Raw genomic sequence first — 13,099 nt, 5'->3', positions numbered from 1 at the left:
GAGCCGAGCCGAGCCGAGCCGAGCCGAGCCGAGCCGGGCCTGCCTGCGCTAGTGGGGGTTGCGTGCCGGTCGCGGTCCCAGCGCCGGCGCGGCTCCCCGGGCTGCCCCGGCGATACTTCCAGCCGGGATCGGGCGCTGCCGCCGGCGCGGTGCGAGGAGGGCTCTGGGGGCTTTGCGGAGCCGTGGGACGCTGCCTTGCCCTGCAGGTGGGTCGGGGTGTGAGGGAGTTACTTTTGGAGTGGTAGTGGGGAGTTGGAGGCTGACAAAGTTAAAGGGGGCTGCCCTCCTCCTCCACCTGGTCCTCTGCCGGTGTGTGTAGGACGGGCAGCGAAAGTGGTAGTGCAGCTCATTGAAACGAGGGGTGTGATTTAGCATCTGAGTTCCTTCTCGTCCTGATGCGCTTCATTTTCGCTTCGAGTGCTTTGCCCCACTTGCCTTTCCCCGCTTTAAACGCAGTCCTTCAGGCCCTCCGCAGCAGCGGTGCCATGGGGCTGGGGGTTGTAGCCACCCTGGGGAAAAGTTGGCAGAAGGCCCACGTGTACTGGCTGTACCCACCTGGCAGGTGGGCCAGGCCTGGCTGGTGGGTTCGGGATCCCATTTTGGGTCAAAGCGCTCCTTGTTTTCTATTTCCCGTCTTGGCAGCACCTGGAGTACACCTCCGATCTCGAAATGGTGGCAGCCTTATGATGGTGTTTTGTGCCTCTCTGGACAATACCTTCTCAAACATTCAAAGCAGGCCTGTAGAAGGAGACATTTTTTAGTGGGAGCCTGCTGGCACTTTGTAATAAAAAAGGGCTTTCTCGCAGGATGCAAAGATGTGAAGTTGCAGCTCTGCTTAGCTTGCTCCAGAGAAACTGCTGCTGCCTTAGCGAGCTGCATGCTTTGTGGATTTTAATTTGGGTGGCAGGAGGAGGGAAAGAAAGGTTGCAAACAAGCCTGCAGAGCAATCTGTCTACTTGGGGGAGAGGGAGAGAGAAGGACCAGTGTGCCCCTTCAGTGCTGGATCCACATTCCTGCCCTTGTTTGTTCGGGGTGAGAGCCTCCAGGGAAGTACTCCAGGACCCAGCAGAATTGTTTCTGGTTGGCTTCTCTGGGGACTGCAGGAGTTCAGCATCACGCAGCACCGCAGGAGTTGGGCACGTCCCTGGGAGGGAGGCTGGCAGAGCTCTAGCCCAGACCTGCATTTTCCATTGCCCTACAGGTGCTCTGCAGCCTGAGGGGCACAGAAGAGACCCAGGAAACTGGATCCCTAGTAACCAGGAGCTGTCTCTTGGAAGCACAAAGTGTTGAGTTGCAGCTGGCATTTCTTATGCATCCTTGGTATATCTGCTCCATTGCCTCACCCATTTGGTGCCAGGACACAGTGTATGCTTCCGCTGTTGCAGGCCCTTGTGCCTGCACAGTTTGGACACAGTGCTTGCTGCCCCAGTTAAATCACATATCATATTCTGGAGCTGCAGCTCTCACCGTCTGAGCGAACCTTGCTGCTGAGGTGCCACCCCACTCGTCCCTTTGGCTCTGGTCTGCTCTGCCCCAAGGGCTCTTGCTACTGTCCTCTCACTGTGCTTTCGCAGTTGTCCCATGGCTGCCTGTTCACCCCCAAGGCTTGCACTGCTCTTTCCGTGGCATTCCCTCTCCATCTCCTTGCTGTTGCCTCATCACCCTGCACAGGCTCCGGCTGCCTCCATCCCCCAGCTCCAGAGGGGTCTGCAGGGAGCCCGGGAAACTTTGATGTGGCCTTGTCCCTTTGCCTGGAGTGCTGAGAGGGAGGAGGAGTCTGTGTGAGGGACGGCTGGGTGAAGTTTGAGCTAGGTGAGCCATAAATCTCTCTTCTGGCTTTTGAGCCTTGAATCAAATCTCACTCCTAGGGGAAAATATTCCCTGTGCTAGGTCATCGGATACAAGGTGAAAGAGCTGTGGTGCTCCATCCTGCCTATTCTTTGGGGGAAGCAATCTGTCACCTGATATCCCAAATTGTCCTACCTGATTTAAAAAAAAAATATATATATATTGCCCTTCTTAGGGTTAGCAACTGTCCCTGGGTTTGTGCTGTCTGGCTTTGCAACACTGCCGTCCTAGCCCAGCTTGTGAAAAAAACAGGAGGTGTGTTTGGGCTTTGAATGCTGTAATGGGCTTTTGTCTGACTGCATGAAAAAGCAGCTGTACCTTTATGCCAGCTTCTGAAATAGAGAGTTGTTAGGGCACAGTCTCAATCTAAAATGTAACTTTATGAAAATATCCCCTCTGCAGCCCCTTCTCCCTCTGGGTTTGATAGAGCAGCAGCAAACCTCAGTGAGGAGCGAACCTCTATTTTTAATTGTCATACATACCTCAACCACAAGTTAGATCTCTCTTGTAAATCAACATACTAAATAATCAGGCTTTCTTACCTCTTGTTTGTGGTAGCTCCATAAAGATGATATAGTTAAGAGAGGAAAAAGTTGCTGGCTACGCCCTCCTGTAGAGCTGCTCACCGTGTTCAGGTAGTTAGGCTGGTGCAAACGCCTTGGAGGCCGAGGGGGGTGCTAGGTGCGAAGGATGCGAGAGCTGCCGGCAGCAGTGCTTCACAGCGACTTGTCGGGGGGTCCTGGGGCAAAGAGGGAAGCGGCAGTATTCGAGAGGTGGGCCCGATGGCCTGGGAAAAGGCAGCTTTTCAGTGCCAGCGAAGGTCCTGTCCCAGCCTGATGGAAACAGGAGAGCACTGTATAGGCAAAGGGGGCTGCAGGCAAAACGTGTGGCCTGGGCTCTCAGAGAACCAAGACGTGGTGCCGCTGGGCCAGGCCGTCGTGCCGATGGGGTGACGCTGTCACAGTGCCTCGCTTCTGCCTCACAATGGGCAGGTGACAGCATCATACAGCCACAGCAGTGTCCCCAGACGTCCTGAGAAACCAGAGCACCCGTGCGGGGCTCTGGGTGGCAGGACCCCTCACGCAGAGGGACTCTGCAGGATCAGGGAGATGCAAGTACTGGTGAGCGCGGAGGAGAAAGGCGCCTGGCTGGGTGTCTGCTGAAATACTGCCCGGCACCCACACTGGTGGCTTTGTGTGCAGTGAGGGGCAGCACGATGAGAGCCAGGCCGTCCGCTCTGCCGGGTGGAGGAGAGGCCATGGCAGGAGGGATGAGTCCCACAAACGGCTCCTTCCAGAGAGACCTGTCGGAAGGGCTCACTGTCTGACTTGCTGCGGCTGCTTGCAATGCAGGGATGGCAAAATGTGAGGCAGGTGCTTGGGGATTTCTGCAAGTCTCCGAAGTTTCTCACCTTCAGCTCCAAAGTTTCTGAATGGAGGCTTCCAGTGGCATTTCCAGCTGTAAAATGTGCATTTTCCCATGTTGCTTCCCCAACAATGTCTCTGTGGGTTTTGTTTTCCCTCTCCAGAGCTCGCTCCTCATGGATGTGGCGGTGAGGGGGAACCTTCCTGCTCTTTGCTGGATGTGGTACCCTCTCATGGGTGGACTGTGGCCCCCCGCTCTGAGGTAGGTGTCACAGGCACTGTTTCCGCCCCTTCACAGTTCTGCTGGGAAACAACTGTGTCTTTCTGGAGAGGCAGCCACCGACTGGCAACTCTTCCGTCATCTGCCCCCCTGTCTTAGCCTTCAGCAGTAGGGCTGCTGTGCTGCAGCAGGGACCCTACCCCCTGTTTTCTTCACAAGCAAAAAGACAAGCTGCCACCTGGGAACAGCAAAAGTGCCATTTAAATTTAGTGGGAAGGAGTTTGCTGTGGCGTTTCTGGTTGTTTCCTTTGTGGCTGTGCTGTGTGTGCATGACCCCAAGGCTGAGCACGGGGAGCTTGGCCAAGCCTGCTGGAGACTGGCCTGCAAGCTGGGGATTAGATCAGCAGGATGGGCGAGGAGGACCAACCCCTTGGATTCCCTATTGCTTTAGAGAGGCAGAAATGTGCAGATTTGTACTTGTTTGGTCCATGTGCTAGAATTACACGTGCTGTTCGGCTGTTACTACAGCAGGACACATGGGAGGGCTTGGATCTTCAGGGGCACAGAATTGCTTAGCAGGAGCTCCAGGGCTCCAGTGCTCCTCCATACAAATTCTGGTCCTGTCGTTCACATTGTCAGCAATCTCTCCCTGTGCTCTCAGTAGTCTCTCCCGATTTTCCTTCCTTTGAGCAGTTCCAATCTAAAGGTCTGTCTGTGTGTCTCTCTCCCTCTTTCTCATGTGCCTCTCATTGTATGGCAATTAAGGTTAGAGAGCTAAAAGCACTATCAGCTTCCAAGTGGGAGATTTGTGAGTTAGCTCCTTGCAGGACCATGTGATGGTTCAAAAAAGTCATGATTTTTTTTTGCATAGAGGCTTCTTTAAATTCACAATATGAACCACAGAACTGAAAGGAGCTGGACTGCTAGTTGACCCATGTCAAAAAAAGTTTCATATGTCATAAACTCTAAATAATGCTTTCACATCTGAAATGTGGATGTGGATAAAAGCACATCTGCTTTACAATAGCAGCATGATAATGGGTCCATGGGAAAGGCAGGGCAAGAAAAAGACTAGACCTGGAGTTAAACACACCCGCCTGATGCCTTGTTCCCAAGCTGAGGGAAGGACAATGAACAGACATGCAGCGCTGGGGTGAGCAGCAAGATCAGCTCGATTGCCGTCATAACGTTGGGAGATGTTATCAAAAACGGGAAGGACTCTTCAAAATTGAAACTAGCTTCAGTAAACACAAAATTTCAGGTTTCTGAGTCACACCATCAGCTCCTGGTGTATCGGGAGACAGAAGCGGTTTGGCCTGCATCTCCTGCCTCTGCAGTGCAGGAGGGTACTGCAGCTTCTGGCTGGTTTTCACCCCCTGCCCCGGCCTGGGAGTGTGTCTCGGAGCAGGGGGAGCTTGGGACACTGGCCACCACCTGTCCTGTGTGCGGGCGGGAGGATGACATAATTTGGGCCCTGTGACACAACCTGTTGCGTGACTGCACAGTGAGCTGGCTGTCCGTCTGCCAGAGACAAAGGTATCTGGGAGGCCTGGAGGTGGTCCTGGAAGTCCCAGGGGTGGGAGTGGACGGAGCGAGAACACAGCTCGGCCCCCAAGAGGTTGGGTGACGGCTTTGCAGCTTCGTGCCATTCCCAGGGAATGAGGCCTTGTAACCCAGCTCTTAGGATTACGTGATGATCTAAGTTTCTTGGTTTTCATTTTCTTTAAGTGTTTGCAGAGGAAAGTGAAAACTTAGATGCTGAAGTTTTAAATATAAATTAAAAGTAAGCTTCAGATATGCTGCGTGTTTTAACTCATGATTTTTAAATAGCTCTTTTGGGGGGTTGTTGTGGTAAGTCTAGCTCGTGATTTTTTTGATCGCCTTGGGGTTGGCAATACTGCAGGTTTCTCAGGTCAAACGAGAAGGGATCCTGTTGGACAAGAACAGCAGAAGTGAAAAGCACAAACCTTTCTGAGAAACACCAGTTTTCTGCATTGCAAAACTCCATCTCCTATCATTATTCTTGTTGGAACAGTTACTCAAGCTCCATGCTGTTTTAAGTCTGAGGCCTGGCGGCCTGTCTAGGTGGGCTAGTCCTGGCAGCTGCAAGGGCTGATCCTGACTGCCAGTCCTCTGTCTCCCATGGGTAAGGCCATGGATAAGCTGAGGCCTTCCTTCTCCATCGCTTAAGTGAGGTTACAGGAGTGGCTCTGTTTTCTGAACATGTCTCTTTTTTCCCTGGGTTCCTCTTCTCTTTCTCTCTGGTGTGCAGCAAAAGTCACAGGTCTCAGCTGGCTACACAGAGATTTGCTGCTCAAGCAGTTCTTCTCCATTTCCGCCAGGAAAAAGGCAGGGCAGGCTGGGTGGCAGTGTCCTGCAGGTGGGATTGAGCCCCTGCTGCCACCTGAGTTGTGTTGCAAAGAAGCCCAAGAAAACAGTAATTGTGCGATGGCCTACCTAGGCGTGCTGTGCTTCAGCAGCTCCCCAAGACATGAGCAGTTCTTCCCAACAGGTAATGCTTTTCATCATCCTTCCTGTTGCAAAGCTGCACCTCCGTCAAACTGGAAGTGCTAAAAAGCTGTCTTTATTGAGGCTGATATGACTGGGCAGGATTGCAGAGGCTTTATAAACTGGCACATTTCTGAATTTAATTGTTCTGTTGTCTGCAATTTGACTTCTTCAGTTTCTCGCCTTTTGATTCACTGAACTGCGACAGTACCTTGTTCTTAGAGAAGAAGCCTCTTTCAGCACTAGAGCAAAAAGAATAGTTGGGGTAAAACATTCAGTCTTCCTGTTTTGGGCTCATGGATTTTGCATCAAATTTTCAGCTCCTTTAATTTTTTCCCACCCTCTGTGTAGCAACTTTTTGGAAAAGGGCCTGAAGGCAAGAAGAAACTTCAAGAGGGTCAAGAAGTGCATTTAGACATCATCAAATATATCTTTTTTGCAGGATGTTTTGCAGGATAAGGGATATGCCTAAATGTACAGTTTCTCTGTGTTGGTAGGTAAGAAATCTTGGGTCTTGGAGAATCTAAGAAACAGATTTTCCAGATCTGAAGATCATCCACTGGGATGAATGCAAATTGCTTTATCCAAAGATTGTTTTTAGCAACCAGTTTTTCCTTTTTGTATTAGATGGTGGTAGTGGGTTTTTTTTTTTTTTTTTTTAGTGTTGTCCAGTCACTTGTTTCCTACCAACTTCAGGCTTGTTGGGCCGTGTCCAGGCATCCGCTGATGCTTAGCCATGGCTAAATGCTAGTCATTGCAACCCAGCAGCCTTGCAAATTCAATACTGCAAAGACCGAGGGCAGCAAGGGGGGAGGGAAGCTCAAGGCAAGCAGAGGCAGTTAGTGGAACATGGGCCTTATTTTGCCAGACACTGTGACCACTTCCATGAGGCATGTGGGCTGTTGGAAACTGCTCTCTCCTAATGTTCCCTAATTCCGTTTCTTCCTTTGTTTAAAATCAGATGATAGCCAATTCCATTTAAAACCTGCGCCATTCACTCTAGCTGGCCCTAGCGTCCCTCATCACTCATTCCCTCCAATGTTCAGGATGAACATGAACACAACAAGGTGTTAATGTCCTCAGCCTTTCACTTTCTAGATGTGAATTTTCTTCTGAAATTACTTAAATGGGAGCCTGGTGTTTTCAGAGCGGCAAGCACAGAAAATCAGTGTTAACTTCTCCTGAAATAACCCACTGGCATTGTTGGTTCTTTTTTTTTTTTGTCCTTGAGAAACCAAGTCTCTGCCCTCACAAGACCCTCTAAACTTCAAGGACTGTTTTCTTATGTGTGCTGCCATCCACTCTGTTTGCTCTGTCCTACTGGAGGGGTGTTCCTTGGGAGAGTTGGGGACAACGTGCTCCCCCAAAATATAAGCGAGGAGTCTGCCGGCACATGCCTGTAGGTGCTGTGGCTGTTTGCCTGCTGATGTGTTGGCACTTGCTCCATCCACCTTGACTCATGGTGCTTTACTGCCACTGCTTCCCAACCCCACTGGGCTTTCCAGTCTGAGCATGGACACAACCCCAGCCTGAGGTTGGTGAGGAGCCGGGAAGGAAAGGGCTCCCGATGCCAGCATGGCCCATGCTGGTTGCTGCCACCGAGCTAGGTGTTGGGCGCTGCGGGGGTTGTGCTGGTGGGAGGGGAGAGGTGCCCTATTGGGCTTGTCTTTGGGACATTAAGGAAACCACAGTCCAGGCTTTGCTGGGCTGTTTGCTGAAGCTAGACTGATGCTCTGCATTCCCGTGCCCTGTATGAGGAAGGGAGCTGCGTGATTTCTGCTCACTCTAATTAGAGGAAAGGAGCCAGAATGGAAACATCGGTTGCCTTTTGGCAATATTCATGTTCGCACTTGCTTTATTGCATACTAATGAGTGCTAATTGTCCCGGGTGACCAGCTTTTATCGAAATTGCACGGGAGCCATTTGCATAATAGCATGGAAGTGTTTCTGAGCGGACGGGGACCGTGGAAACTCCTGAGCGTTCCCACCCCTGCCGAAGGGGCAGTTCCTGAGGAGTCGGACGTGGCTCTGCTTCCCCAGCCGAGCTTGCTGCTTCGTGACGTTCCTTCAGGGCTTGCAAAGTCACTCCGGAAGCAGTGCCCTCCCTGTTGCTCAGACCTTCCTGCTTTTACCTGTAAGTGCCAAATGACAGATGGCTGAATTGATACCCCTGGCCTCTGGCCCTGTAGAAAAGTGTCCTTTTGTGAGTGGTGGGAGGTTTTGCTTGCTGACCTTATGCTGCTGTTGGTAGTGACCCACCTGGCTGCTGGTGCTAGAGCAGTGTGGTGGCGTTCCCACAGGACTGCCGTACTATGTGGGCTGACAGTGCTTGACAGCTGGCTGACTTTGTGCGTGACTGGCAGGCTGAGACCTTTGCAGGGGTGTTGAGAGCCTGCTGATCTCCTCTCCGGGCCTTTCGCACCTGCAGAGCTGGCCTCGCCACTGCAGCCAGCTGCGCTAGGGAGGTGCTGGTGCTTGGTGTGGATGCCCTGCGGTCCCTTCTGACAGCAGCCCCTATGAACTGTCTTATTGCAGAAAGGCATTTGCCTCCTTGGGAACAGAAGAGGAGCTTTTTGGCATCTAGGCACAGACCCTCAAAGAGGGGGGGGGACCATCTGGGGGCTAGGGAGGCTACTGGAGGAAGGTGAAAGGCAGTGTTCACCTGCTGTTGGGCTGCCTGTCCTCTTGGCAGCAAAGCTTCAGTGACCCTCTCCCATCGCTGTCCCTGGGGACAGGGAAAAATCCATGTACATACTACCTCATTTATTGGTATTATCTCTAAATTGCTCACCTTGAGCATGTCTCCTTCTTGCCACTGCCCTTCTTTGTCCTGATACTGTTGTTGCAATACCTGGCATTCCTGCAGCAGCTGGATTTCTCTTGCAGCAGTACCTGTGGTCTGATGTTTCACCTGTGCAGTGAATGACGTAGAAACCTCCGAAGGGTGGTCCTGCTGTGGAGAAAATGCTGCCATGGCTTGCTATAAAGTAGAGAGAGATGGAGGCTTGATGGAGCTGGCTTCCATCAGCACTCTTGGAAAAAAATCTGTATCACGTGTGCAAAATCTGAGCATGAGTCTAACTAGTGTATGATACTGTGTTTGTAGGACATAGCCATGGCTGACTTGATCTAGTGTTGGTGATAGTCGTGTTTCAGACAGGAAGGCATCTAGCACAACAGTACCTCTGCAGTTCTGCCAATAAGGAGTAGTGGTTTTGACTTCAGAGGGGGCTTTTCTAATTTTGGATGACTGGCTCACTGACCCGATGATCTTGGGCTGAGGCTTGTAAGCAACTTCAAAGTGAGTTCTCCAAAGCTGAAAACAAATTTATGTGAGCTGAGAATCAAGCCTGTGGCTTTTCTGGAGATTGAATCTTGATTATCCCATGTAAAGAACACCAAGTTATAGGCCAAATCCTGATGCTGGTCCTTGATTTTAATTTAGTCCTTCTTTGCTCACATAATGACAAGAGTTTTTATTAAGAAAGGATTTCTGGCTTGCATGGTACTTATGAGCAGAGGGAATCAATTTTTTTGTCAGGTAAAGCAGCAGTAGTGAAGGATGGAGCATCACGGGATGAAGGGTCACTGGTTTGGTGCAGTGCCTGGTGGTGGGTGCAGGGTCTCAGCACAAGAGTTACTCAGCTGGGGAGCAATGCCTAGGAGCAAAGTCTGAATAATATTTCCATCCCACCTGTTGTCATGAGCAAATATGGAGGGATCTATCGCATGGCCTTTCCAGCTGCTAACTATGGGAGACTTGCTTACAGTCATGTATTGGAAGCTAACTAAAACTGGTGGCAATGGTAACTGAGTAAGGATGCTTGAGGATAAGTATGACCTCATGTCTAAAATGATAATGAGGCCTATTAAAACCCGCACCAAAAAAAGACATGAAAGAGGGAACAGAGGCAAAGGTGGTGTAAGAGGAGCTGTTGCAGACAGACACAATACCTGACAGCAAGAACGCTAGGAGAGATGGGAAACCCAGAGATGTCAGGCTTTTAAATCTGCTTAATAAACAGGCTGCTCCTGAGCTGGCTAGGCTGCTGCTCACGCCAAATCAGCCAAAACACTTCAGTATGTGTTTAATTCAAGCACATTACTTCCCTGTTCACCCAGGCCTAGGTTTAGGCTACATTAAGTGAGGGCAACACTTGTTGCTGTTTGTTGCCTTCATTTGCTTACTTGTTATTTGCTGGGAAGAAATGAACTCGCCAGGAAATCAGCAGCAGCTGCCAGCATGGTATGGTTGTGGGGAAGCTGCAAAGATATGCCCTGAAATTGCACTGCTGTGGGATAACTCGCTAGCAGAGGACAACTGCAGCAGCTCGCGGGGACACCGGGTGCATATACGGGTGCGTGAGTGACTCCTTCCTCCACATTTCCTCCGTGGATGGAGTTAGAGACATGTGCTGGGGCCAGCACGCCTTCTCAGCCAGTGCATCCTAGCCATGCAGGTTGGCTCTGTGAGGATAGTGGACCCCGCTTTTAGGCTGAGACCTCCTCGGGTTCACTGCCTGCACACCTACCTGGCCATGCAAATCGCAGCTCGGACTGGCACGGCGTTTGGCTCTGCAAATCTGGTGTGTGGAGGGTGTTGCCCTCCTCCCCGCGGGGGCCACTGAACCTACCCTGACCCTGTGTGCATTGGTTTGCAGGCTGGGACCCCCCACTGCCTGCTGGGGCACGACGGCGTAGCCAGGCTTGGGCTGGCCCTTGGTAGTGCCTCAGGGCGACCCGTGCAGTCGGCCAATGCTCCATCACTTGACCCTTGTCCTCCTGCCCGCTGAGAGGATACAGCTGAATGAAGGCTAAGGATGTGCTATGGAGCCGGGATTAAACTGCTCTGACCTATGCGACGGCAACTCCAGTTTCGGCAGCCAGGAGCAGCAGCAAAGGACCCTGCGGGAGCTCTGCACCGTAGCAGTTGTACGTACAGAGATTGGGGAGCTCTGGAAAATGAGGTTTGCTCCACAGGAATGAGTTTGGGTTGAGGGATGAAGAGGGGGGAACAGGGACATAACAGCAAAACACTCCCTCTAGCCAGCAGGTGAGTGCTGTTGCCTCTGGGGATGGCTTCCCAAGAAAAGTGTTTGCCTAGATAACACCCTAGCGGTTAGCCAGAAGGTGAGGAACCAGCTGCAGCAGAACAGCTAAGTTGTGTCAAGGAGTCTGTCCATGTGAGCAAGTGTGAAAGCCATCTAGGAACGGACCTGGGGTGTCCTTCTGTGCCCTTGACCTTTTGTGTTCCCTCAAACTCAAAGTGCTTTTCAAATATTAATAGAGAAGCATTTAATTAAAAGTCAACATCTATAATAAATGGTACCTCCCCCCACCACTAAGCCAGTAGCAATGACACAGGGATGCACTTTGCGGTTGACTCTGCATGAGCCTGCTGGATGGAGCAGCTAGGCTTGGATTGCTTGGCTTTCTACTGAATTCTACGTGAACCTTTAATTAGAAGAACATAAGCTGCTTGGCTCCTCTGGCTCTGGCAGCTTTGTTACAATTAATATTCCCCCTGCTAGGGCCAGGATTTATGCTCTGCTCAGCTGCAAATGAAGTGCTCCATCAACTTCAAGTATTCAGAGACCACTGACATCCAGGGAAACAGTAATCATTTTGTGTTTGTGTGTGTGTGAGCATTTGGAAAGGAAAGGTGGAACCACAGGTGAATTTCTGTTCCCTGGGTGACTCCTTAGAAGAACTTGCAGTAATGCTTTAGGCAGCAGCCAGAGGTAAAAAGATATGGCTGTGAATGCACCTAGGAATGAGGTGTGATTTTTTTTTTTTCTTTTTTTTGGAAGTGCAGTGCCTTGAGTAGAAGTCTGCCATCCTCACCTCACTGATAAAAGCCAGGTATTACCCTTGGACTAGACCAGGCAGGATGGAGAAACTGGATGGTGTTACAGCCTCTCACTGACCCTAGGCAGCCATATCAGCCTCTCTGAGCTCCTGGTAAATGAGATGGCGGCCATGATTTGTGCAGAATGATGTTTTTTTTGCACAGTGAGTCCTGGAATAAGGTGAGTGAGGCTGGCTTGCCTCACTGTCCGCTGTGGTTTTCGTCTCTCAGAGAGCCAAAAGCCCTGTTCCACCCAGTTTGGGGGACACGGGTGGAGAGGAGGTAGGGAACAGTTTGGCGGTGGGAGATGAATATCTCCCCAGGGATCCCACCACTCTGCTGTGAGGTAAGTGAGCCGCGTGTGCGGCTGTATCCCAGAATAATGCGGCAGTGTCAGCATCTGCTCTTGGATGTCTTTCTTGCTCAGCCTGGGATTTGTATTACCCAGCAGTCTCTGGCCCAGGGAGCCATGATACCAGAGCAGCTGTGGTACCAGTGTGGCACCAGCACATAAGCTATACTCCAATGCCTTGCGAGCTGTCTGGAGTCCAGGGCCTGCAGACTGGCCATGCCTGTGTGATGGTGACATGGACCAGCTTTGAGCTTTCCAAGCTGCATTGTGAGTGCTTCTGCTGGATGCAGGCAGCGGGGCCAAATTACAGCAACATCCCTGAAATGACTGTTAAGGTAGTTCCTTCTCAGCCACCAGAACTGCTCTTTGCACATTTTTGTTTTAACAATTATGTGCTGGCTTTATTGATCCAGGCTGTGCTTTATTCTTGGTAGCCCATGAGATGGATCTTGCTGTGGAAGAGGGAGCTGATGCCTCATCTCACTCTGAAAACACTGCCTTACTTCCTCCTGCAGATTTATTTCTAGTGATGCTGGAAGAAGTAGAAAAAGATCCTGAAGGAAGAACTGAGGGTGTGTGGCAGTGGTAGCTGTTAGAAAAATAATCTTCTGCTATATAAATTGAGTGCACATTACCTGGAATATTTGAGAAAGGATTTAGACAGCATCTCCAAGGATGTTTTTCAAAGGGTAGATCCCCACATAGGGTATCCCAATGCTGTGTGTTTGTCTTTTGATGACACCCACTCTGATAAATATGATTGTTGTGACTGCCTACACACCAGGTCACTGAGCTCTGGAAGCCGAGATGGGCTCTTTCCTTCCCATATATTATTTCTTGGTGTGAGATGTTTAGTCTCTGCACAGTCGCGTGGCTTTCCATGAGCTGGCATTAGGGTAGCACAACAGAATTTAGTGAGCAGATGTGTGATACCAGCCCTGTGCTGTCCTCATTCTTTC

The 13,099-nt window shown here is 50.9% G+C and overlaps 1 protein-coding gene across 12 annotated transcripts in view; it reads left to right on the top strand.

Moving 5' to 3' along the window:
* The window catches only part of GPR156 (G protein-coupled receptor 156), a 64,281-nt gene that overhangs the window by 34,991 nt on the left and 16,191 nt on the right, over positions 1 to 13,099 (top strand). For 11 of the 12 annotated variants that reach the window (XM_026065440.1, XM_026065446.1, XM_026065443.1 and 8 more), the window contains 2 exons: positions 3,377 to 3,474; positions 10,602 to 10,872. In XM_026065440.1, the coding sequence (XP_025921225.1) occupies positions 10,768 to 10,872 (105 nt within the window). In that variant the 5' untranslated portion in view covers positions 3,377 to 3,474; positions 10,602 to 10,767. The remainder of the gene's footprint in view (positions 1 to 3,376; positions 3,475 to 10,601; positions 10,873 to 13,099) is intronic. The other variant, XM_026065437.1, reaches the window with a different exon arrangement.

This window comes from Apteryx rowi, unplaced genomic scaffold (genome assembly GCF_003343035.1).
Source record: "Apteryx rowi isolate R43461 unplaced genomic scaffold, aptRow1 scaffold_228, whole genome shotgun sequence".
NCBI lineage: Eukaryota > Metazoa > Chordata > Aves > Apterygiformes > Apterygidae > Apteryx > Apteryx rowi.
Note: the sequence above shows the minus strand (reverse complement) of the source record. Positions and strands in the feature narration are given on the sequence as shown.